Source organism: Tyto alba, unplaced genomic scaffold, assembly GCF_018691265.1.
Source record: "Tyto alba isolate M040663 unplaced genomic scaffold, T.alba_DEE_v4.0 Super-Scaffold_9, whole genome shotgun sequence".
NCBI classification, from domain to species: Eukaryota; Metazoa; Chordata; class Aves; order Strigiformes; family Tytonidae; genus Tyto; species Tyto alba.
In genome coordinates this window covers 26,145,639-26,171,821 of record NW_024881330.1, presented here as the reverse complement: position 1 = coordinate 26,171,821, position 26,183 = coordinate 26,145,639, and the positions used below count along the sequence as shown (strand labels likewise).

The window sequence follows — 26,183 nt, the reverse complement described above, 5'->3', positions numbered from 1 at the left end:
ATCAAATATCAAGAGGTTGTACATCATGTGGTACAAGGCAGGATTACCACAATGAAGCCCTATTCTTGCTGAAGGTCTTTAAAATTATGTAAGTTTAGAGTATTTCTAAAAATGAACCAATCTTCTGTTCTTCTGGGCCTTTCAAAGTACTTCACTTAAAATCTGTAAACCGATTTCAAACTTGCACCTTCAAAGAAGAAGGAAAATATAGTAAATAAAAAAATATATCATGAAAATACGCTCAGTACTCCCGTGTTCAGCAAAAAGTGTCCTTAAAAGGAGTTAGCTAAATGTAGATAAGCCTGTACTCTGTACATCTGAGAAATAAAGCAGGTTTTTTTTTCCCAAGTAAAAGCAATAGGAGAATTTCGGAATACTTTGACAGTATCAAGCTGTGGTCTCAGAATTTTGAACGTCAGCAGCTACTGCTCTGAGAGTCATTAAATTGCAAATTCAAGAGAACAAACACCTACCTTGTTATAAAGCTGCAGTTACACAGATACGTAACTTTTCATTGTCAAAACAAAAATCTAACCAGAGTCCTGTTAACAGCATATATATATGTATACAGCATTGCCTAATCTTATAAAATTTGGCTGGAGAGTTGCCAGCTTTACAAGCAATAAATCATTATGATCAAATGAAAACTATAAAACAAAGTAGACATACCCAGGAATGTGCATAAAAAGAATTTTACTAATTACGCTAATTATGCTATCAAATGAACAGAAGACTGGAAAGCAAAGTTAGTTTTAAAAATCTGTGTTATAATTATAGCAAGTATGATTAACTTAGTAATAACTGTAACATTGTATAAACACCAGGAATGACATTTACCCAGAAACTTCATCAGAAATACACAAAACAGAACTTGGTAAAAAGAACAAAAGGTAACTGCACATCAGTTGTTTACTATACCTCTGAGGAGAAGGATGCAAGTGGTAGGGAAAGACACTTAAGTTTTATTATGTGGGGGAAGTTGGATTGGTTACATTCTGGAAAATGAAAGAAACATTCTCTCTTATCCTTTCAAGGAAAGGATCAGCAAGAGTCTCATGTTGCCCAGATAAATGTTTCCATTGCATCAACTGTGACATAGAGAGTGGTTTCTTTGAATTAGGTTTCCCATAGTTTTGTCCAAGCTGGCAACTTCTAGATACAGAAGGCTTTTCTGAGGAAGGATCTGAAAAAAAATAATGCAGTAGACTGATCAGAGAAAGTTGAGACAGAAAATTTCAGTCTGAATCAATAAGCCAGTTGGTGATGACAAAGGAGAAATAATAGAACAGCCTATATAGTCCTTCTATGTCAATGAAACCCAAACATATGTATCCACTGTAAGAGGGGAAAGGCTGTTTCTTGCTCATTGAGTTTATCAAAATCACCATATATTAGCATAAAGATAAATCCTTTTACACATAGATGGGAAAGGAAATATCTTATCTGGCAAGTTCCTTTCTTCTGTCTTCTTAATTCTGTGACATTTGGGCTGCTCCCATTCTTTAAGTAAATCTGAATCTAGAAGTATGTTGCAGCAAAATTCATACTAGCTTCTATTTCCTCCCAGAGGAGTCATTCCAACCAGCTAAAAATAGTTTGAATAGCAATTTCATTGACTCAGCACACTTAGAGCTGTGCACTCTGTACATTCAGATTATGCCAAGTTGTTCAGTATACACAATATTGTATACTGTATCTCACAGTAAGGAACAGACTATTGCTGTGAAGCAAAAAGAGAGGAATTCACTTTCGACAAAGGATCCTAAAGCCCACAAAAGTACCAGGTCATTGCAGGCTATGCGACATATTGCTGGCTTCATGATTCATCTGATGCATGTGATAAATGAAGAAATCATTTTGGGTGGAAAAAAAGCTGCATCACTGCTGTTACTGGTTTAAAACCTGTCACCAAATATTTTCACAGCAGTGTTACATGTTCCTTGGGAAAGACCAGTGATATGGGCAGCATGACAACTCAGAGTATTCTTAAGGTTTTAAAAGTTTTGGAGAGCCCATAAAGAGCCATATATGCAAGACTTTCCTTTTGGCTTACATATGATGCACATTTGCACTAGACTTGAAACACATTCTTTTACTGGCCAGAAGAAAGATGCACTTCTCAAGTCCTTACAGATTCTGTGTTCCTAACTCCATAAATTACACCATGATCAGGTAAAACAAGAGGCTTAAAGCTTTGTAGCTGATCTGAAAGCCAGTACTGTAGCAAGCCAAGCCATCTGCATGATCCATGTACAGTTAATTTCTTCCTTTCAAGACCCCTGTGGCTTCCTAAAGATAGCCCTAGTGTGAATGGACAACAAGAGCTTGGTCAAGAATATCCAGTTTCATTGGTATATCTAATGGAGATCTTTATGAAAAGTTCATATATGGTGAAGCCTCTATTATATTGTTTGGCTCCTCTTTAGTTTATCTTTTGAATCACACTTGCTAGAAACGGAGGGGACAAATCAGTGAAAGTTCTTGGCCTTTTCTGTGCACCAGTATCTATACTCAGTAACCTGAAATTTGGTTTCCTGATGAAGTAATTTGACAGCTTTTTCTGCTTAGGAAAGGCAAAAAGACCAAAGACCAGCTAGTGGTAGCTGCATTCTGGGGTGAACAAACTGAACACCATGACTCACAACAATTTGACTAGCAAATCGATGAGCCGGTTTGTCCTCTGCTCTTCAGGAAATCAAACCTTCCCCTCACTCTATCATTTCCAAAACTTAAATCTAAGAATGACCTTCAGGTTCTTCCTTGGTTTACTACCAATAGGTTCTGTTCACTGAGACCAAGATATAATTACCCTTGAGGAAGCCCTGGTTACAGGATCCAAGAGACCAATGCTGTGGTTGAATTGATGGAACCAGTATGTGTTCAAAGCATAAGAAAAGCAGTCAAGAGTGCTAAGACAATTGCAAAACACTAAATAAAATTATATACACCAATGTTCATTACAGTAACAATACAAAATTTCTCTGGATTTCTGCAGTGCAGGAGTTCTACCTGCCACACTGCACATCTGTGAGAAAATCTGGCTAACATTTGACACTCAAGGTGCCTTTTCCACACAGATCCTGTAACACTACCTAAGTGGAGGCTGGTGTATTTTAGAACATCACTTACTCATGTGAAAACAGAAGGTCTCATTTTTCAATCATTAAAGAAAGATACAAAGACAATTAAATCAGTATGTGGAGCAAAAATAAAGGAGAAAGTCAAATTCTTTTGGCTCCAGATGCACTGTGCTTTTGCTAGCCAAGTCCTCCCAATTTTGGGTGGAATGAGATGAGAAAGGAACACAGCTCTAGCCTATTACCAGGAGACATGCAAACCATCAAGCAAAAGAGTCTCGTTGTGTCTGTATTACTTAATTTCTTGGCCGTGTCTGTTGAGAATACACACTGGTTGTACCCATTTCTTTGGTTCTTTTTATTGTGATAGCTGTGTGCTAGAAGATATCAGTGTTGATACCTCACTATCACACCTGTAAATGGTGTAAGTTGATATTTCATGCCCAAAGGAAAGAAAAATATCAGGGCAATAGACACTCTTTCCTTTAAGAAACTAGATGAGCTATAAAAATTAAAATGGGTAAGATGTAAACATAGCTTATGATTACTTTTTTCTTTTAATCTTGCTTCTAACTTAAACCTATATACCTGTATGCAGCAAGGTATTAAAAGTGTTTTGATATGCCAAAAGAACAAGAGACAGGTTCCTACAGAAAGGATAGATGCAAATATTTGCAACTTGGCTTTGCAACTGCCATGGGATCTTCCAGCATTTCTCAAATAGCTATTTTAATCACCCTGCATCAGCCTGAGTTAATAACTGTGAAATGAAGGCTTAAATTCAGAGATCTGGTGTAGATCTTCATCTGGTATAGTTGTCCTCAATAAATAGCTTTTAATCTAGTCTTACCAGCTACTCATTACTGTCCTTGAATATTTAGAAACTAAACACCATATAGTGTCATTTGGTTGTAACTAATCACTAGCTGAGCTGGCCATAGCTCGTTCAAGGAACTAAGAGGCGTGATACATTAATTGGTTGTACTTCAAGGAATGAATCTTTTCTCCTCTTCAACTTGTGAAGGGCTTCTGTGGATTAGAAAAAATCAGCCAGTACCTGGAAGATCGCATAACGAACCTCATTACTTCAATCCTATTTTACTTAGCAACAGTTTTCTCCAGTGACAGACTGTTTATTCAAAATGGATGTACTTCCTCAGCAATGGCCAGACATAATGAAGAAGAAACTCACTTTGATGGTCTTTCTTTCCCATACAGTCACACTCAAGCAAGTCATGGGTAACACAGCTGGAATCTTCATGAAGAGTAAAAAGATTTCTAAGCTCCTCAATGGAAAAATGGATGTGTTCAGATGTCTTGGAAAGGTCTACAACTGCCCCAGAAAGGTCTTGTTTGCTGATCTGTCTTTGATAAATCTTTTCTTCTATTGAGCCTGTATTGGGGACAAAAAAAAAATAGATACACTGGGATAATTTTTGACCAATACTTCTCAAGAATAAGTCAAATCTATTCCTTGATAACAATATTCATAGGAAATGCTGAACAACTATTTTCAGTTATTCAGGCAAAGCAAAGTCAAATGAATAAATGGGATGTCTCTATTTTAACTGAATTCAGAACACATAATACATGTTTTTAAAGAATTAATTATTTCCAAAAACACTCCCTTCCTTTCTTTTACAGACAAAATTTCAATAGCTGTCTCACTCTGTAGCATGTTTGAGCACCATCTCTGACCTGTGGTTAGCAGTCTGTAGATATATACAGTATGTTTCTGACCATCTCTCCACACTCTAGCCATTGCCTGAAGAAAGCAAAAAGATGAAGAACATTAACAATCTACTATGCAATGGTATTTCAATTAAAACTTGTAGCCTCTGATGATCAAATTACCAGTTCTGCTAGCTCATTCAGAAAGATGGTATCCAAAGAAACCACTCCTTAATAACTGTCTTTGACTGGTTTTATAAATCTTCTGGTATTAACTGCAAATAATTTTGAAAATATAATTTACTTTCTGACATCTATGCTCCCCTTTCTGTGTACGATAGTAGGAAAGTAGGTGCTTCAACTCTTTCCTGTCAGAAATCACCTCTTCATATTTGTTTTCCAAGCATTAGCAACTGTTTAATATTTCAGTAATACTCATCATTCTTCCCCATCTCCAAAAGTGTTTTTTGCCACAATACACCTTAATAATTACTTTTCCATTTCTTTTAAAATTGTAAAATCGGCGTTTCACACCCCCTTTAATTCTTAAACAAATAAAATGTACCTGAGTACTGCTATATGATTTTTTTCAAAAAGGTAAGAGTTATACCTACATACTGGGTACAAGTACCCACCACATGGTTTGTGGTCTTTGGCAACCTGTAGCAATTTTGACTGCCTTAGCTTCAAGCAACGAGACAAGTGACCACATGAGGGTACTAATTCACACTTGGAACAGGAACGGGGCCAAGAATCAGAGCATTTTTCAGGTACTAAGCACACAGCATTACACTAAAAAGTTTCTTACCATGTTTACAGAAGGATTTTTAAAAACTGTTATTGTTAGGGACTATTTTAACTGAAGACTCTTATGCCAACTAAATAATCCCTTCTGGTCAACAGTGCCATTACAAGAATAGCACAGCACTGGCTTTGTTTCCCTACTTTTGGCATTACTGACATGTGATCTTCTCATTCTCCGAATTCTGATCGGAACCTCTCCCTTTTTCTCAAGTGTTGCAAATTGACAGCAACATTTGCTATGCAGACTAATCATGCTTTGCTTTTCAGAAACACAGCAACTTCCCAGTTAAAAAAGGGTCAGAAGACAAAAGGGATACATGACTCACTTCTCCAAAGAACCCAAAATTTAATCTTTTCATTTTTTACTGCAACAGGGCTTCTAATGATCCCAATATATATAATGTGACAGAGAAATACTCTTCTCAGAAGGAGTTTTCCTTCAGTATTGTACTTGTCCAGATGCAACATGACACTTATGTAGCAATAAGGCATGTAAAGCCTGGCACTTCCAAATCAATCAAGAAATCATTTGATGCCCATCCCAACCCACACGTACACAGTTGTTATCAGACCTGAATATCCGTAGCTGGATTCCAGTCGATATCATACAGGATCAAATGAGATGCTCCAACCAGATTCAGTCCTACTCCGCCAGCCTTTGAACTCAGCAAAAAGATAAAAGCTGGACTGAATTTACTATTAAAAGTATCAACAATCTGTTGTCTCTGGGAGACAGGAGTATGTCCATCAAGTCTAGTATAAGAGTATCCATAACGTTTGCATGTCTCTTGTAATATGTTTAATGTCTGAGTGTAATTGGATACCAGTACAACTCTGTCAAACAGTAAAACAAAGTTATCATCTTAGACCTTGGTAAAGTTAAAGTTCAGTAACAAATTACTAAAGACATCTAAGAAAATATAATTGCAAGTCAAGCAAAAATTACACATCAACCTGGAGTTATTCATACTTCCTAAGAAATAAAACATTTCCTATTAATTTGAAGAACATACTAGATTTGGATGCATTATACCTACTGTCAAGCATTAAAATTCAAATGTTAAATAAGGAATGTTTTCCTTCACAGCAGAATCTGGCTAAATGCACAGATTCTAGGGATCCAGAACCAACCACAAAGACAGATTTAAAAAAAAAAAATCTCTATTTATACAGGATAACTGTTGTTAAGGCAGCATTTGCAGATGGTGTTTTAGTAGCTAATAAATAAGATATATATGACTATTTACTGAAGAAGCTACTGTGAACTTCTACAGACAATATTGGAAAATTCTAATAAACAAAATCATTAAAATCAAATAGGAAAGCAGTGACTCTTTCCTACATGTTATGACAGAGAACTGGGAGGTAGGATAGTGAAAGATATCACAAGCAATATAGTCTGGATTTTTGTTATTTTTCTTAAACCAAAATCAGTCTGATCCCTTACACTAACAACTCATACCATGTTGGTGTTTTTTCTCTGAAATTTTGACTGAGTAAGTTTCAAAGATCTGCAAATCTAGAATTTGTGTCCTCTCAGATGTTGAGGGTGAGTGTACTGAGCGGACAAAGAAAGATCACAGAATGATAGAATGGTTTGGGTTGGAAGGGACCTTAAAGATCATCTAGTCCCAACCCCGCTGCCAGGGGCTGGGACACCTTCCACCAGCCCAGGTTGCTCAAAGCCCTGTCCAGCCTGGCCTTGAACCCTTCCAGGGAGGGGGCAGCCACAGATCTTTTAAATGTAATCTATAAATAGTAAGGACAGTTAAAGCATTTTCTGCCAGATCTTATTTGGAGGTCTTTTATAATCTAAAATAAATGTAACAAATTCCATCAAAGGTGCTCCACTTTTAAAAATAATTTTGATTAAAAACTGGTACTGAAGAACTAGACAAATAATTTCAGGGAAAACCTGATAAATCAACATTTTCAAATTGTTTTAAAGTATTTTTATTATTACATTTTGCAATTGAACTACATCCAAGACTTCTTTGTAAAGACTTTGCAAGATTGATATTTCTGTCAATCAACACCAAATTCACACCCTCAAAAATAGAATATAAATTTCAGAAGAGGACTGGAATTGCATCTGTATACTGCAAAAACTATTTAATACTAATGAGAGAAACAAAAGAAAAAGAAACATGAGCAGCACTGAACTAAAACTTCTAAAGGTGTAAAATAATGCCTCAACACCAGCTGTAACTCAGCAGCTCCTATAGCACTGAAACAGGGAGAGGTGCTTTTTCCTGATACCCGTTTCTTTTGACCTACAAGAAATAAGGCCAGTACATTTAGATATTTATCTGTCATTGGTTTCAATGGGTGTTAGGCATATAAACTCCAACAATAGGCTCAGCTTTCTGATTTGTAAAAAGAGAGCATATTCAAATTCCATTACCTCAGTGCCAAGAGGTCTGCTGTTACTTCTCACTAGTGAATTACAGCATTTAAGCATCAATTTAAATAACAGTTAAAAGCTAAATACTTTTGGAATAGCTGGGCTTTAAGGCATGAGTCCGTAAAAAAGCTCTCATGGGACACATGGTCATGTGGGATTTCCATGAGTCAGCAATTGCACAGTAACTAACCATGTGCATCCTATTATCCCATGATAAACAGAGATTTTCCTACATGTCAGTGGCATTTACGGCAGGGGAAATAAGCAGCTGCTGTGCAAGTTCGTCTGTTGAGACTGGTTACCCTGAACAGAAAAGCCAGCAAGCACTGGGCATTTAAACATGATTAAATAGGAAATAACTTATTTTAGTGCAATTTAAAATATTTTAAAAATACATTTCCTCAAGGAGATCCAAAGCATTGGAAAGTCTTTGCAAGTAAAGATAATATGTCATACTACAGGGGCTGTAGCAAACCATCTTACTTGCTGAAACTCGGTATGGAAAATACAAGTATCTTTATCTGGAAAAAATATGAAGAGCATCTTTTAAAAATAAATTACATCAGTTGCAAATCCTAGTTTAGTAATTTAACAAGGAAGAGCCAGAAGTACAATGCATAAACATATTTGGCACCTCTGCAAACAGCTGCAATGCCTTTATTTTGAATATTATGTCCCCATGTATTTGAAAAGTAAAACAATATCCCAAAGGTCACTCCCATTATCTCCCTTTTACCTTTCTTTCACACTTGCCTTTCAGAAGAGTTGAGCTCATGGATTGCTGCTAACAACTTCACCAACACCTGCAATTTTCCTGAATCAGTTTCAGAGAAAGTGTCTGAAGTATAATCTTGTGGAAAGACATCAATTAGACCTTCATAGATGCTGGACTCATCTTGATCAGACATAGGATGACAGCTTTTTTCCTATTGAAAATAAAAGGACTCAAGTTCCATATCCCCTCTAACATGTTTCATTATTTTTTTTTAAACTGTGCTATATTTTTATTGCAAAGACAAAAGGAGGCATCAAAAGCTGCCACAAAGAGCACAACCTCCCAATACCAGATTGAAAGCACTGTTTAAAAAGCTGATAATGTTTATTTTGGTTTACACCCTCTAATCTAAAATACTGTTTGCAGCTGAGTAGAAAGTTGAAATATTTAAAACTGAAAAATGTGGTTTATGTCTCTTTCTCTACTTAAACAACCACACAGATGTACATCCACAGTAAAGCCATATTTAAAACATGGGAGGGTGGTGGAAATCAATACTCTGATTATTCTTTCTAAATCCAATACCTTATTATTTAACTTCCCAGTCATTGACATTTTTTTAGGAAGATGTTGTCATTAAGATTCAGTTATGCAACTGGAAATTAAGAAAAGCTAGCAAATAAGAACAATAAAATAGAAGAAATACAGGTGATATTTTGCTGTAATTTGAAAATCAATGTTTCACAGGGAGGAAAAAGCCAAATTACTCAAATGCCAAAACCACAGTGGCAATAAATGACTTGCACATATAGTCCTTCTCATCCCTATAGTTTCTAAATGCTTATGCTTTCACATATAAAAAATTTCTAATGCTTATACTATGAAGTCAATGCAATGAAATTGGCAGTGTTGAAAGCTACAGGGATGTTTGCGCTGTGGGTATTCCTACAAAATCATGAAGTATGTCTTTTAAGAAAGACTTACGTTTCTACCCACCTTACCTGGACTTTGACTAGTGGCCACAGAAGTTCGTATTACCAAGTTCTAACTATCACATTATTTACCTATAGGAATGAGAACATTTCTATAGAAATAACAAGGTGTACAGTGTGATAAGATCCCAGGAGGAGTGGAAATGGAGACATCTAGTATCACTGACATCTTGAGCCTGCAGCTCCCGGTATCACTGAGCTTGATAAGTGAAATTATCATATAGACAGGGAGGTTTCAGAGGAACCATCAGACTGAGCACACAGAATAATCTCTAGTTAGCAGTGTTCTTTGTAAAATTCACATTTCAATGTATTTTAACAAATATTCAGACATAAAATTAGAAAGGGAAAATACATGAAGAACAAGAAAATACCATAAGGCAATAGGAAACTGGTGAGATACCTTCCCCGAGTACATTCAGATATTCTAACATATATGTTTCTGAAAGCAGATCTCCTAAAGCAAGTTGTATGTGAGAAGAGAGTATGGAAATTACCTTAAGGTAACATGGACATTGCCTACAACAAATTTTTAGTGACCTTTGCCTGCTGAAATGACTAACTGCAGGCACCAATCCCCACGCAAATACCTTTATAGCTTTAAGCAGAAGGCACGGATGATTGCAAAGTTTTTTCAAAGCTCCTATACATATTAGGTGAGGACTGTTTTCTAGCCTGCCTTGTAGACAGGACCTAATAACTTGAGAACTAAGCAGTTTTCGATACAATTCAAGTTGCAGTGTTGCTGGTCGGCAGAAGATTATGCTCTCCGTTTTGGGGGGCAAAAATTTGTTTATAATCTCCTGTGTTCTCCTCAGAATAAAGAGTCCAGTGAGGCGTGTGAGTTCTGCTGCCCTTTTCTCTCCTAATTCCTTTTCCTCCTAAAAAACAAAGCGCAAAATCAATTATAATCTTGCATTTCATCACAATAATTTTCTGTATGATTTTAGTTAGGCATTTAAATAATGTTTTTAAAGTATGATATCACTTTCTAACATGGGACTGTAGTGACCAATTCTCCAGTTAGTACCACTGCATTAGCTTAGTTCTAGGTCTGCTTTCTAAAGTCTTAAACAAAGGAAGATAATGTCCCAGAAGACACCCAAGGCTTGAATTACATTCTAGAATTTACTGAAATGCAATAAAATCATCGAGATTTTGCAGTACCGTGGAGAAACTAAGAAGGAATAAAGTATCATCACATGGTAATGCAAATGGCGTTTTTCGGAATGTGAGGTGTTGGAAGAACAATTTTTGCCTTTTAATTAACAGGCAACTAAAATGACATGATCTCAACATGCATGTATTCTTCCTGTTCCCTTTGGAGAACAAGTGAATATATTTTACATAGGAAGATGAAATGTTTTTGCTACTACTAGTAGTCCTGAGCTTCATTTTATTCCATAGAAGGCAAATTTCACAGTGATGTCTGTGAATTTTCTTCTATAACTGCATTTTTTTAAATAACATACCTTTGTTGCTGGAGGTTCTCTAGATCTGACAATCGGTTCCTCATATATCTTTCTATATGTGGATAAAGAACCAAGAATTCCTGGATTCACAAACTCTATTAATGCATAAAATTCTTGCAAGTCATTTTGGATTGGGGTACCTGGAAAGAGTGAAAAAAAGAAAGTTCCGCACGTGGTAACTCTTTCTGCAAACTGATAGAAGTACAATTGTTGAATGCAGGGTTTAATGCTGAGAATGCATCTTGAAAACAGATGTTCTGTTTCAGTGTGAATTATTGAGAGATTCTGAATGAATCAAAAACTTTATTGTGACTAATAAGTTACTGCCCTCCTAACTAAACAGACTGCACATCTAATTGTTTTGACAAATGAATTTAAAAAGTCAAGTTCTAAATCAATTCTAGTAAATAACTACAAAGGAAAACAATGAGTGTATGCCAACAGAGCACTGATTCCCTTACAGAAGTTGCTAGGCTCCTCGCCTGCCCCTGGAGATAGACAAATTTTGAGTTTATTTAAAAAAATCTGAAATAATCTGTTTTCACTAGACCCAAGATTTGTGTATTTAATACCCATTGCGAAAATTTATACTGTGATCCTGACATACTTAAAATATCTTTTTCCTTTACCCCAACCCAGCACTATTAACATAGCAAAATATTAAAAGTAGCTATAGACACTAACCAGTAAGGATAATTCTCCTCTCACAAGACAGACTAGTGAGGGCTGTAGTTGTCTTGATAGAGCTATTTTTCAGACGATGTCCTTCATCACAGATTAGGAGGTTAAATTCTATAGCCTGAATTTGATCCAAACATCGCAGTAGCATCTCATAACTGATTATCATAACTGGATAAAGTGGAGAAACGATGAATTCTTCTACTTTGTGGTCCTACAAGCATAACGAAAAATAAATCATACTGTTTCTCTGGCGATCACTCACCATATTCCTTAAACATCCAATGTCTACAGAAATTTTTTCTAGCATGACACAAAACATACCCTATCTCCTTCATGAGTTTGGATCATTGATTCTTTCCTAATTTGCAAAGGAAATATGGGATCTGATACAGGAATTTAGAGTTTTACCACCTGATTAAAAGAAAATTCATTATTCTTTTAGGCCTTTAAATCCTCTGAGACACATTACCGTGAAGTTAAAAAGCACACGGAAGCTCCCTGTAGCAGTTTCCCAGTCCTGGCATTCAAGCAAGCTTCAAATTAATAATTAAAGCCAAGATAACGAAGGGGCATAAGTAGCTGCCTGTACATTCACTTTGGGATCTTAAGCTGCAAGGTGCAGTAATGTGGTCCAGTAGGAAGTTACCACATTGTATCAAAATTCCCCTTGTGGTTTTGAACTGAATATGCTATTATATTACTATTATTGATCCTATTGAATAGGTTTTAAGTTTTAGAAAAGCAAACTTCAGCTCGCTCAGAATTCAGTTGGCAGGGATTCCATGGGAAGCTTCCATGGAGGATAAAGGAGCTAGCAAGTGCAGGGAGTTTTTCAAGAACAGTCTCCTGGAAACACAAAAATAGTTCATCCTGTTTAAAGGTAAGGAAAGAAGGTGAGCAAGAGACCCCCCTTGGCTTAACTGCGAGCTTCTAAATCTACTCAAAACCAAAAGAGAAGTGTACCAGAGGTGGAAAAGCAGATGAATACCTGTTGAGAACTACAAGGGCATTGCCAGAGTATGCAGAGATGCAGTTAGAAAAGCAAAAGTTCAGCTTGAATTTAAATTGGACAGAGATACCGAAAGCTACAAGAAATGGTTCTGCAGGTACATAAACAACAAGCAGAAACAGAAGGAAAATATTGGCCTGCTGTTAAACAGGAGAGGTGAATTAGTCACCAACAGTACTGGAAGGGCAGAGGTTCTCAACACCTTCACCTCTGCCCTTACCAGAGCTGTTGGGCCCCAGGCCCTGGGAACAAAAATCCAGGCTGATGCAAACACAGACTCACTGTCAGAGAAGGAAGAGTTGGTGTGTGAATGGTTACAGGAGCTTGACTCCTACAAATCGATGGGCCCTGACGTTAACCACCCAAGGGCGTTGAGAGCTGGCTGATGCTGTTGTGAGGCTGCTCCCCGTAATCTTTGAGAAGTCTTAGAGACTGGGCGATGTCCCAGAAGACTGGAAGAAGGCTAATGTCATCCCCATCTACAAGAAGGGCTTAAAGAAGGATCCAGTAAATTATAGGACCATCAGTCTTGCTTCAGTCCCTGGGAAAGTTATGGAACAAATCCTCCAGGGGGCTGTCACAATCAAATGAAGCACGTGCTTGAGAAAAAACAGCATGGATTCACCAAACTCTGCTTGACAAACCTGATCACCTGCTATGACAAAGTAACCTTCTCGATTAATGAAGGGCAAGCGGTTGACACTGTCTACGTGGCTTTCTCCAAGGCTTTTGATATGGTTCCCCACAGCCTCCTCCTGGAGAAACCGACGCCTTAAGGTCTAGACAAGTGGTCTGTGCGGTGGGTGGGGAACTGGCTGACAGGCTGCACCCAGAGGGTGCTGGTAAATAGCTCCTCTTCAAACTGGCAACCTGTCACAAGTGGGGTCCCCCTGGGATCGATATTGGGCCCAACGCTGTCTAATATCTTCATAAGTGACCTGGATGATGGGATCAAGTGTACCCTGGTGAAGTCTGCTGATGATACCAAACTGAGTGGGGAAGTGGACACTTTGGAACAGAGAGCCACCCTGCAGGGAGACCTGGATAGGCTGGAAGAGTGGGCTAACAAGAACCTTATGAAGTTCAACAAGGTCAAATGTAAGGGCTTGCACCTCAGGAAACATAATCCAGGAGTGCAGCTCGGGCTGGGATCTACCTGGCTGGGGAGCAGCTCTGTGGAAAGGGACCTGGGGATCCTGATGGACAACAAGCTCAATATGAGTGAGCAGTGTGCTGCAGCGGCAGGGAAAGCCAGCAGGATGCTGGGTTGTATCAACAAGGGCATCACCAGCAGAGACAAAGAAGTCATTACCTCACTCTACTCGCTGCTTGTCAGGCCACACCTGGAATATTGTGTTCAGCTTTGGTCCTCACCGTATAAAAAAGATGTGGACAGGCTGGAGAAGGTCCAGAGAAGGGCCACAAAGATGATCAAAGGACTGGGAAGCCTGCTGTATGAGGAAAAGCTGAGCACTGGGTTTGTTCAACCCTGATAAATGAAGGCTTAGGGGAGACCTTATCACCATGTTCCAGCATTTAAAGGGTGGCTACAAAGAAGATGGAGACTCTCTTTTTACAAGGAGTCACATAGAGAAGACAAGGGTACAAGTTACTCCTGGGGAGATTCCAACTGGACACAAGACACCAATTTTTCACAACGAGAACAATCAGCCACTGGAATAACCTCCCCATGGAAGTGGTGGATTCCCCAACATTAGACACTTTTAAGATTCAGCTGGTCAGGGTGCTGGGTCACCTTGTCTAGATCGTGCTTTTGCCAAGAAGGGTTTGACGAGATGATCCTTGAGGTCCCTTCCAACCTGGTATTCTATGATGATTCTATGATAACTTTGTTACAAGGTCTTAATACTGATGGGTTGGCCAACAGGTTAAGGCAGCCTGGGATGCAGAAAATGGAGCCCATAACCAGCCCCAGAAAACATGCTTGTCTACTGGTAAATAAAAGCAATTGATTTCTAAACCCTGTAATACTGGTCAGAAAATGTCTGTGAGCCCCTCTGCTCATATATCCCTCACACCCTTCTCCTTCAATAGACACACTAAACAAAAAGTTACTGTAATGTGACAGGGAGCTTCTTCCTAGTCCTCAAAATAGTTACATTTCTGTGCAGACTAGTGAGTGTACTAGGATTGCTCCTGTCTTGTAATTATGTGTAAAAATGGAAAAATCTGCTGTAGGCACATTGCTCACCTTTCTGCTTGTCTCCAGACACTAATTCCCTGTATGCTCCTTCCTATTTCCTATCAGTGTTCACTAACTAAGCAGGCTATAGGGGCAGCTGAAAAGCTGAAGGACCTCTTTAATTGTGAAAGCAAATCCAGCTAGAGCCTCAGAATGTATTTTTATTTCCAAACAAGATCAGTTTCTGAACACAGACAACAAAGTCTGGAGCCAGATGGTGTAATACACTGTAAAAGCAGTACCAGTTAATTATCACAACCTTTAGAACCTCCTAGCAGATGATTCAGACAAATCTACAGGCTGAATCTGGCACATTAATCTCACAGAGTACCTTGTGGTACATCAGTCCCCACATGCTGCTCACAAAGAGGCCCAGCACATGTGGGAGGAAGCAAGGAGTAGTGAAGAGCAGGTAACAAGGGCATGCACAGATTTCCCCAGGTGTTTGGACTGGACCTGAGCATTCCTGTTGTTTCCAGGACTTCAGTTAACAGACTGTTTTCTGGCCATATTTTTACTGCCATTTTCAAAATAGGAGCAGAAAATCTCCCAACACAGGAACAGAGACACAGAGTAGCCTTATAAGTAACACCCAGTCTTGTCCCTGCCCAGTATTCAGGCTCCACTTTGCAGTTCTGAAGACAGAGGGAATGCCTCTCTGACTTTCTCTTGGGATGGTCAAGCATCAGAAGATGCCCAGGGTTCAAAAATCATTTTGTTTTCCTACACTTATGGCCTGTGAGCTGACACTATGGAAAAAGTGCTGAGGCACTGGGGAACTGCCTCCAACATCCCTCCCCTGGTAAATCATCAACCCCCCTGGACTGTTTGAACCCCTTAAAAAAAAAGCAGGAGAATCCTGCAGCCAAATATAATATATTCCCTGTTGTATATATCAACAGCAGTGGATGATGGACTAAAAACTAAAATAAATTGACAAGCTAATTTCAAGTAATTAATTTATCCTCTTAACTGGCTGCAAAATATGCATGTATTATAGCCTCCATTTTCACAATTACACAAAGTGACTTGACAGGTTTAAGTGAGTTGCCTGGAGCTACATATGGAGCAATTATCAATCAGTATTAAATCTCCATAATGTCTCAGACTTACTTTTTGAACAGACCTTTCTTTGCACTAGTCCAAATCCAATGTAGCTGGTGAAGTGTAAATTTAAAAATGCTGAATCATGAAGCAATGTAAACCTTTAATTAATTCTCTAGATATTTTTACTTAAAAACCAAACCAAAACAACCCCAGTAGAAGTGATACTCTGCAAACACATAAAGAAGTTATTTTCTCAAGCACATCTCAAATGCTGATAACATGTATTAACAAGACCTAAATGAAACCTTTGTGGGGACGCCCAAACTTTAAAAGCAATGTCTTCTACATGACATTTGCATTTTAAGAGAAGTAAACTGTAATCACATTTTAAAAGCAGGTAATGTCTTGGTTTTTTGAAGAATCTATTGCTGAAAGATTAGGATGAGTCCATGGTGTTTCAGTGTGAAAGTGAGGAAAACACACCTAACACATTTTAAAAAGTCTGTCACTTCTTTGAATGTATTCCTTACAGGCAAGAATAGAAAAAACCTTTGAGACAAGATCTTCCTCTTAAGTTATACTGGAAAAATAACAGTATGGTAATTGCTGTTTTTCTGGAAAAGACAGACAGTAAATTATTTTGAAATACCTCATTATATCCCAGGCAAGTAATACTGTGTCTTCCTTTTGCATGACAATGTATTCCTTGCTCTTTGGGAACACAATCTTAAAAGCTGCTGAGTGTCTTCAATCCAAATAGCCCCAACAAGATGAGTAAGAATATTGAAGTTATTTAAATTAAAATAAAATGAAAGATCCTGTCATTTTGGGTCATAGTAATTGCCAGCAAATTCAGGTTTTCTCCTCCCAACACTACTGATAAAAAGAGCAAGAAAATGTTCAATTATTTCTAACTACCTTTTCAGGTAAAAATGTTGCTGTATTATATTTTTCCTTGTCTCCACTTCTTTTAGAAACTTCGGCTTTTCTCATCCTAAACTATATAACATTACAGTTCCTGACAAGTCAGTTTTCTCTCATCATGAAACAAGTTACTAAGAAAAGCAAATGATGCAAAGAGCACCTATTATGTGTAGATTGTCCTCAGTGGAATATGAGGAAGTTCAACACTTTCAAGATTTTGACAATAATGAGTGGAATTCAATAAATAATTATTGTTACAAAATTTTGGATGCTCTACAAAAGAGTTTAAAAACAGTTTGGGAACTTCCATTTCATCTGAAATATGCACTCTTCCATACAGACAACAAGGATAATGCAAGAAACTAAAAGCAAATCTGGCTGATATAAGAACCAGGTCATCTTCAAAATGAAGTACTATTTGTTTCTTCAATCTACTTGTATGGAGCGATTAAAAAATAACTGGAAAACAAATATCTCTGTTGCGAGCACTAAGGCACTACTGTAAGTTCTCCACTTCCTCCCACTGGCACAATTCAAATATATAGGAGCAAGGAAAAAGTAGGGGTATAGCAGATTGCTGAATGTATATATAGAAACCACAGTTTGCTAAACAACTTGTATTTCCTTTTTGCTAGGAATGCCCACTCCATGTGCACATGGGGACCAGAAGTCATAGGAAAAGAAATACTGGATGGTAAATTATAAAAACAGAGCTTGAACCTGAAAGTTTCAGAAGTGTTAACAAAGGAATGGGCAAGTCTCCTGTTCACAGCTTCATGAGTGCCAGTCCTGAGGGGACCCAACCCTCTGACAGAAATACTGAGCCATGCTTAATGGGAAAAATTTACATGGCAAGAAAGCCTTGCTGGATAACCAGAGCAAGATGTGGCTCTCCTCCAGAGAAGACCTTCAGTCAGTGATGCTACACCCTCACTCCTTGAACTCCCTTGTCTTTTACTTGGCCAAGTGTCTTCCTGCCTGATGCAGTCAATAAAGGTCACTGAAGCACAGAGTCTGTGCTAGAACTTTTATTCTTTGCAGTAAAGGACAGAGAGAGTTTGTGTTTCAGAAACAAAGACGGGACCCGAAAGGTTTATCAAGAAGATTAAAAGATTAACTTTGTCAGCACATGGGATTCATCCAGGCACTACAGGAACTTGGGATTGTCATCACCAGCAGTTCAGGAACCACTCAAGTATAGGAGAGGACAGGGATCAGCATCATCCCACTTCTTTATTAAGACTTGTACTTGTCTGCTTTCTTATAGAGATGAGAGATATTCACATTATCTAACACTGAGACTCAAGGCTTGGTAACTCATGAGACTTTAAATCATCCCTACAGAAACCTAATTCTTGACAGTGACAGTAAAGGAATAACCTTCTGAAGTAACCTGAAACAGACAGCTGAAACAAAGAGGAAAAAGTTTTCAGTACAGAACAAAAGCAACTACCACAGAAACACAGTATAAGTCAGTCAAGGTAGATGCTCTGGTACATAAAGCAGGGAGGATGTGCACTTTGATAGACAACAGAAAGCTCCTTAAACCAAGGAGGCACAAGGAAGAGCATGTCAACTTTTACATCTTCAAAGGTGAAGCCTGAGGAAAGATAAGACAGACATATGCTACACTGGCAGGTGAGCTTGAGTTATGACCTAGTTACTGGCAGCTAAATGCCCATATGCACAATTACCTGAAGGAAAAATAAAGTACTACAAATAAATATCAATAGAGAATTACTAGTTTTGGTCTCCAATTAAAAATAAAAAAAAAAAAAAAAAAAAAAAAAAAGAGGGGAAAAAAGATCACAAGTCCTATATTCCAAGCCAAATCCAATGTAATCCCCTTTCGGAAATAAATATTACCTGATCAACTGTAAAGACTTTGATCCTTTCACTTCCCAACCATTTCTGAAATTCTTTTTTCCAGTTTTTTACCAGACTCCCAGGGGTGACAATCAGTGCTCGCTTTAGTACAGGTTTGCATCCGTAGACCCCTTGACGCAGAAGAGTCCAGACAAGTGCAATGCACTGCAGTGTTTTCCCTAAGCCCATTTCATCAGCAAGAATAGCTCCAAATCTGCCACTGACTCTGTAAGATGTAATTAGGCAGTGGTAATATTTTAAAAGACATATCTATAATTATTTACAACTGGTTTAGGGAATTGCTCCTTGTGGTTGTTTTCTGAAGGATAAAGAATTTACTTATATTTATTATGCTCTATTGTAGGTTCTCATTCAGTTATACCAGACAACTTTAGAGTGAAATTCCTAATTTTCTAGATTAATGCATTAGTCCTCCAAAACCAAATAGTTTAAATTTGCTTTTAGAATTAAAACTATTATCTAATATTTTTAAAACCTGTATATACCTTAAGAAATCTATGACTTGATCTATGACTTTAGAAACCACTTTTGAAAATAGTACTGTATTTTTTTTCAACAGATTAGTTTAACAGCGTCTTTATTCTAAATGCCCGAATTATAAACTATATGAATAATTATAAATTACATGAATTATAAAACCCAGAAAGCATTGTTCTTTAGCATGGGTTAGACTGTCTTTAAAAGACTTGATATTTGCAGTAGAACTGACAGGCCTTTTGGTACACTAGCTTCTCATCACATCTGGCAAAGCCATCGCAAACACGATGCTACATACAGGTCAGAAAAAAACTTGTGCAACCTCTACGGGGGGGAAACTATTAATATTAATTAATTGAACAATTACTCAAATGTTCCCATTCAAATTGTCTAATTTCAAACATGAGCATGAAAATATTGAAATATTTCAGATATTGAAAGCCAAAAGGATAACTACCATCTTACCTCATTCCCATTACACATTCATATAGAAATACAATTCCTTCTTTCTGATGTGGTCGGAGATTATTTGCAATGTAAGGATCCACAACTACATCCACCATAGGTAAACCAGCCTTATTGAACATCCTCTGATGACTTGCATTTGGTCTTGGCATAACTAGAGAATCTTTAAGTTCAAAACATACACAAGTATTGCACAAAAACATTATTTTCAGTCTGTTAGCAAAGGGTATTATTTCTCTAACTCAGCTACAGAATAAAGTCAACGATCTAATGACTGTTAAAAATACTGTTTAATATATTGATCATTCTCAGACAGAAAATGAATTTACAGAGTATTTAGAGAGCCTTCTAAATAAAAAATACTTTTACAGGGGGTTCCCAAATAGTTTGCACTTTTCTCAGAGGTAAAGTTAACAAACTGAGAAATCTGAGTGTTTTTTTTTATTATGAGGTGAAACTGCCTACCTAATAAATGTTGCATGATGATTTTGAATGCATAGAGTTAAATCAGAAGTATTTCTAAAAGGCCTCTGAATGGAAAGTTTAAGAAAAAGAACATAAACAATGACCTACATAAAGATTAGACACTACATTTCAAGGGGATATTCCTGTAGCTTTCCCAGAAAGACTCCTCTGCCTGAGAAACGAAGATAAAAAGACGACAATTTGTTAAAAAAAAATAGGGAAGGACCGAGAGCAAGCTGACAAAGGCTGTCACAGTGCATGAATAAAACAAGTTGACAAGGTTTGAAGACACACAGAGGCAAAGAGAGCATGAAGTACTGGGCTACACCTGAATAACAGTTTTGCTTGCCACAATTTGTTTACAAACTCTAATAACATAATTTTGCTAGACGAGGTCCATACTGGGTTGCTTATATTGATGCTACACACCTTCACTGAAAAGTTGTATTGTCAGAGGACAGAATGAGAAAGCAATTCAGAGCTGTTTGTATTTTTATGTCACTAAAGTAGATCTATAAGGATAATTTATTATTGGAAATAGGTTGGTTGAAGGTTTGTATCATTCAGGGAGATTTTGTTTCCTCCTGACAAAGGGCTGAGTTCTGGTAGATTACATACATGTGCACATGGAATTTGGTAAGAGCCAGTGGTGACAAAAGGTAACTTTTCTGACACAATTTTGCAGCCTCAGAGATGGGGAAGAAACAAGGCCTGGATGAGCATTGGACTAAAAACTTAGAAATCATATATGAAATACATGGCTTTATATCTTTGTCACTGTGCTCTCTTCTGCTAAGCACAAGGATAAAAGGCTTTCCATTTTGAAGAAGCTGCATTTTAATCAACTATAGTCATAGACCTCAATGTGAAAACTTCTCATTGTTCCAATAAGAAGGTCCTGGTCTTGTATCTTTGTTACTTCTGAAAGAAGTTTCGCAATAAGGCGTTAAATTAACTATGTGATTCTCCTGTGTAAGCAACTCTAATGACTGAGAGTCCAACCTATTAATGTGTTGAGAGCTCTCAAAATCTCATAGGAGGTACTCAAATTCCCCAGAAGTCACAGGAGACAATTAGAATAAAACATAGCTTTTTAACAGACGAGTGCACAAACAGCAAATAAATTAATCTGAGTGTTGAATGTATCAGCTCTTTGCCAGATTTTGGGTTAGAAAGCTAATGCAGCATCATCTTGCAACCACAGGACAGAATGTTCCTAGATACAACATAATCAAGTTGAATTCAGACCAGAAGCTAGTGTTAATAAGGCTGCTCTGTAAAAGGGCCAATGATATCACTAATTACCACTTGATTAAGATTTAATTGTTTATTTACATAGCAGGCAGGTAGCAGCTTCAAAGTATTGGAAATAGTATCCATATATGAAGTAAGAAGTAGGATGGAGGTATAAATATAGTTAGTTAGAACTTTTTAAGTATGCATTGCTCTGTTTAGTAACATTTCTTTAACCTTATTTTTATCTTCTATCTGAAAGATAAAGCCATCAGCAGAATATAGCTCCTAAATGGTTTGTTATTGACAGACAAAACAGTACCTCTCGTTTAGATAAGCAATGCCACTTCCTGCAGCTAAGAAATGTTTACAGGATCCTTCTTATATGACTGCTTAACCAGTCTGTTTCTATGCCATTTATGAACTCCCATGGCTCTTCACCACACGGTACTTCCAGCACTAAGACAAAACTTTTATTCCAAGATGTATCTGGTCGAGTTTGGGTCGTGCAGTTACACTCACTGGCTGTGAAGGATCAGGCATTCTCAGAGCAATTCTTTTGAACCTGGCTTAACTCATCTATTACTGATCCTCCACTGTAATTGCTGTGCTGCCATATTATGTCAGTGCTTCACTGACCCCAGCAGGAAGCTGGAACTCATCTAGAACTTCTAGCATCAAAAAAATAATTTTTCTTGGCAAAACTCTCAGAAACCACTCTAACCTGTTTCTACAGCCATCTGTAACAACTGTGAGAAACTTTATGCAGTGCGGAGTATTTCACGTTAGAAATATACACGATAAAATCCTAACGTGGTATTGACAGAAACACTAATACTGTATGTCAGAAATACCTCAGTAATGCATTGGAGGACATGAAAACTTTGGTTACACATTCAATGTCTTTTCAAGAGCCAGGGGATGCTCAAAGAAACTTAAAAATCTGAATCTTACTTGAAGCATTTGGATCGTGGCGAGGTTTGTAGCTTTGAGAATCTTTGAGCACATTCTCTTTAGAACTGGGTTGGCAGACACTTTTGAATGGTTTACAGAATGGTTTCATATTAGTTTGAGATAAAGCAGTTGGGACTGTGTCATGAGTCCCTATTCCAGCCTGAAAGCACCTGCCACTGCTGAAGTCATCTGCTGAAATTACACCCATCACTTCAATTTCTTTTCCTCCAATCATCAGTGTTTGACCTTCATCAAGACTGTCTAGCTCTTTAGATTTATATCCAGTACCTAAAAGATTATAAAAAATTTATCAGTTAGGACAACATAGCAAATACTACTTCCTTAACACCAGTACTCATCTGCAGGAACGAAAAGCAAAACTGTGAAGAGGTATTTCATTCTTAAGCATTTTAATTGTTACACATATGAACTCATGAAGTCTTTGTCTCCTTAGCAGAGATTGACATTTGATTGATTTTTGAATCAGAATTAGATAGCAGAATGTGTGAGCAAATATTCAACCATACCCATCCGCAATTAATTCTACTGAATGTCAAATACCCATTTAAGGGAATTTACAAAAACCGGACCCATATGATAACATCTAGCAGTTTACCTTAAACTTGCTCAAAACTAATTACCATTCTAGGTCCTTTTTCCTTCCTTTCATGCCCCAACAAGAACACCACTAGCCCCTCTTGCTATTCATCTAAACAGAATATTCTACTTTTAAAATCACTCTAAATTAGCTTTTTACAATTAAGGATTCATATGCATCTGAAATCTTTACTTCTACACATGCTCCGAAACATACATACTCTCATTATTGCCAGTATTTATCAGTCAGCTCAATTAGTTTGTTCACCGAAAAACCTACTGGGAATGTAATGCATTTTTCTATGTCCCCTTAGGGACTCCATCAGGCAGGCATTCATTCTCAGAGCAGCTACCACATACTATTAGTCTCATTGCAAAATACAGCTACAGCTGCCACTTTCTTTTAAGATAATAATGTAGGAAAGAGTGGTGGTTCCTTCTTTTAAATAGAATTCTAGTGGTTGAAACTCTCACATAAGAAACAGGAGACATACGGGAGGTCAAAGATACATCTCCACCTCAGAATTAGAATCAGGCACAGTCTTTACCCCAGTTGTTGAATTTGTGCCACTTTGCATAAACAGGCTTGGATCCTTAGTTAGGACAAAAAAATAAAAAGCATGACTGTGTAGACCAGCAGTTAAAGCACTGACCTGTGAAAGAGGCAAAGCCTCCCGAAAGTTTACACATATTTTATCCAACAAACACTACATAAAAAGACTGCTGGGAGTTGTTTGAAAAGCTCAGGTCTCCCATTTCTAGGAATGTGGAAGGTTAAGATCTGGATTTGAATTCCTTGAAGAGAAAAAGTTTATCGAGGTGTTTCACAGTCTAAGCAGGTGGTGAAAAATAATCTGGTCAAAAGGGAAAGGGAGGTGTTTCTCTCTCCCTCCTCTAACTGCATTCAGAAAGCACACAGTGAACCTTATTTGGTTCTTCAAGTAAGGATGCTTGCTTTCAGGAAAGAGCTGTAGAAGTCTGAACACGGGAGAATGCGTGTGCCCTCCCAAATGCCTGGAGGGAGCATTCATGACCTCTCCTTTGCTCTGCATTTTTGTTTTCTGTTACTACCTCTACATAGCTTCAGGCTGAACATACTGAATACAGGTGCATTCCTGTGCGGGATCCTTTGGATTCTGGTCTGAAAAGCCAAATTCTAAGACAGGATGGGTAGGCTTTAAGAGTAGATGGGAACTTAGGAAAGGCAAAAAGCAAACCTACAAAGCTCAAATGTTTATGCAGCTGCCAGAAATAACTGTTTCTATAGCATACAGCAAATTATTAGAGAGCACTTCCTAAATTCTTTGTAATACATTATTAAGGAATTGGGACATTTGCAGGGGAGAAAAGCAAGATGTTCTGCTGCCCTGAAAACAGGCTCTAGCCTGTGCTGGTTTTAGGTTCCCATGCCCCTTCTTAGATCCAGCCCTGGTATTCCTAAGGAAAAAAAAAAAAAAAATAAATAAAATCTTCCTTTGCCATTTTCTTCCCATTTAAAAATAATAATCCTGGATGCTCATTCATGTTCAGTGTAAACTTCCCAGTATTAAATACAATTTTAGAGGTAAGCACCACTACTGGACCTTTCCTTCTCACTCAGTGGGCTTGTAGAATAATTGTAGAAATTTAAAACTTACACTGCTTAAATTGGTCAATTTGTGACCTTCTTAGAATCAATGAGCATTGAAAACAACTCTGAATGGAAAAGTTAGCACCAGTGACATTGGTATTGTTGTGCTCCATGACACCATCAAACACGGCAAAAAGACTTTTTCTAGTAAAAATCAGAATATTAATTTTTCTATTGTGTTTTCTGCTAATTCAGGAAAACAGGACTTGAAAAAAACACAAGAACAACAGGGTGGTGGCTGATACATTCCAGGCATTACACTCTTTCTCTCTGCCTTTTTCAAAAACAAGCAAGTCTGTACATATATTGCTTTGCTATAAATAAATTCAAATTAACTCCTAAGTCACAGGCTGATTTGCAAATCAAAACTGCCTCATCCTAACAAGGCTCACAATGTCCAGAGAAGCCACCTCAGCCCTAAAATTGATCAAATTATGTTTCGTAGCAACTCTGTCCAATCCTACTCCCTTACAAAATATCTTTGGCTCAGTTAGCACATCTAATTCTTGCTTTGCTTTCAGTAAAAAATTACTGCTTCAAGTTGACTGCAGCCTATAGTTTGCAAGTCTTATTTTTAACTCTGATATCAACCCAAACTGTGTCTTACAGCAGCAGCTGCTGCTAAAACTACAAGACTAAAAATTGCTACACAGTTGACTTTGGCTGGGCTGGAAAATGTTGCTGTTTGCTTGTCTTTCTGACAAAGACAATATTTTTAGCTGTTTGACTGGCTGAAATGTACAGATCCAACCTCTGACATTCCCAGTTGCCATACTACTGACTGGAATATCTGAAACTTATCTCCAATGCATTATGTGAGCAACTGAAATCAACTACTCATTCCTCATTTGGCATCTCTGCTGAATTAGTACAGCCGTTCATTTCCAGATCCTTTCCTTGGGCTAGCATTTGGTGTTTCTGTGGATAATGTCATTCAGCCTGCCCCAGCCTCCCCCATGCATCTGCCTTATATGTAAGAAATATAAAGCTTGCTTTCTGCCTCCTTTTCCCCCTGAAAACCTACTGGTTTTTCATCCTGTGGTTGACATTCTTATGGAGAACTCTTAAGTTATCTAGAGAGCTCTGCCTCTGTTATTCAAAGCACAGTAATTTTAAGCCAGTGGTTCACTTACACAAGTATGCAAATCTACAGTACCTCTTCCAATGTCTTTGCCTTCCATATCTTTCAGTATTACTGACTTTCCTTTTGTAATAAGAACAGCATCGCCTTCCCACTTCTTGTGCTTTTTCTTTGATGCCTTACACCACACAACACTGAAATATTTTGCAAGGCAGTCAGGTTCTTCCTGAACTGCTTCTTCCTTTGCTGTCCCTGATGTTGGCAAATACAGTGCATCTAAAAGGGAAATAAAATAACAAAGAATATCTCGGGTTCTCTTGACAAAGCGTAGAGTCATTTGCATTTCAAACAAATCAGAGACCATCTATGCATTCATCTTATATAAACAAAGTGGT

General features: G+C 37.7%; 1 protein-coding gene across 3 annotated transcripts in view; it reads right to left on the bottom strand.

The window, feature by feature from the left end:
- Positions 1 to 942: 942 nt before the first annotated feature.
- The window catches only part of RAD54B (RAD54 homolog B), a 66,581-nt gene continuing 41,340 nt past the window's right edge, over positions 943 to 26,183 (bottom strand). For all 3 annotated transcript variants that reach the window (XM_032987940.2, XM_032987939.2, XM_032987941.2), the window contains 12 exons: positions 25,864 to 26,064; positions 22,481 to 22,768; positions 19,829 to 19,991; positions 18,866 to 19,091; positions 11,820 to 12,027; positions 11,136 to 11,275; positions 10,254 to 10,544; positions 8,710 to 8,882; positions 6,125 to 6,386; positions 4,776 to 4,842; positions 4,270 to 4,470; positions 943 to 1,183 (listed from right to left, as the gene is read on the bottom strand). In XM_032987940.2, coding sequence (XP_032843831.1) covers positions 966 to 1,183; positions 4,270 to 4,470; positions 4,776 to 4,842; positions 6,125 to 6,386; positions 8,710 to 8,882; positions 10,254 to 10,544; positions 11,136 to 11,275; positions 11,820 to 12,027; positions 18,866 to 19,091; positions 19,829 to 19,991; positions 22,481 to 22,768; positions 25,864 to 26,064 — 2,438 coding nt within the window. In that variant the 3' untranslated portion in view covers positions 943 to 965. The remainder of the gene's footprint in view (positions 1,184 to 4,269; positions 4,471 to 4,775; positions 4,843 to 6,124; positions 6,387 to 8,709; positions 8,883 to 10,253; positions 10,545 to 11,135; positions 11,276 to 11,819; positions 12,028 to 18,865; positions 19,092 to 19,828; positions 19,992 to 22,480; positions 22,769 to 25,863; positions 26,065 to 26,183) is intronic.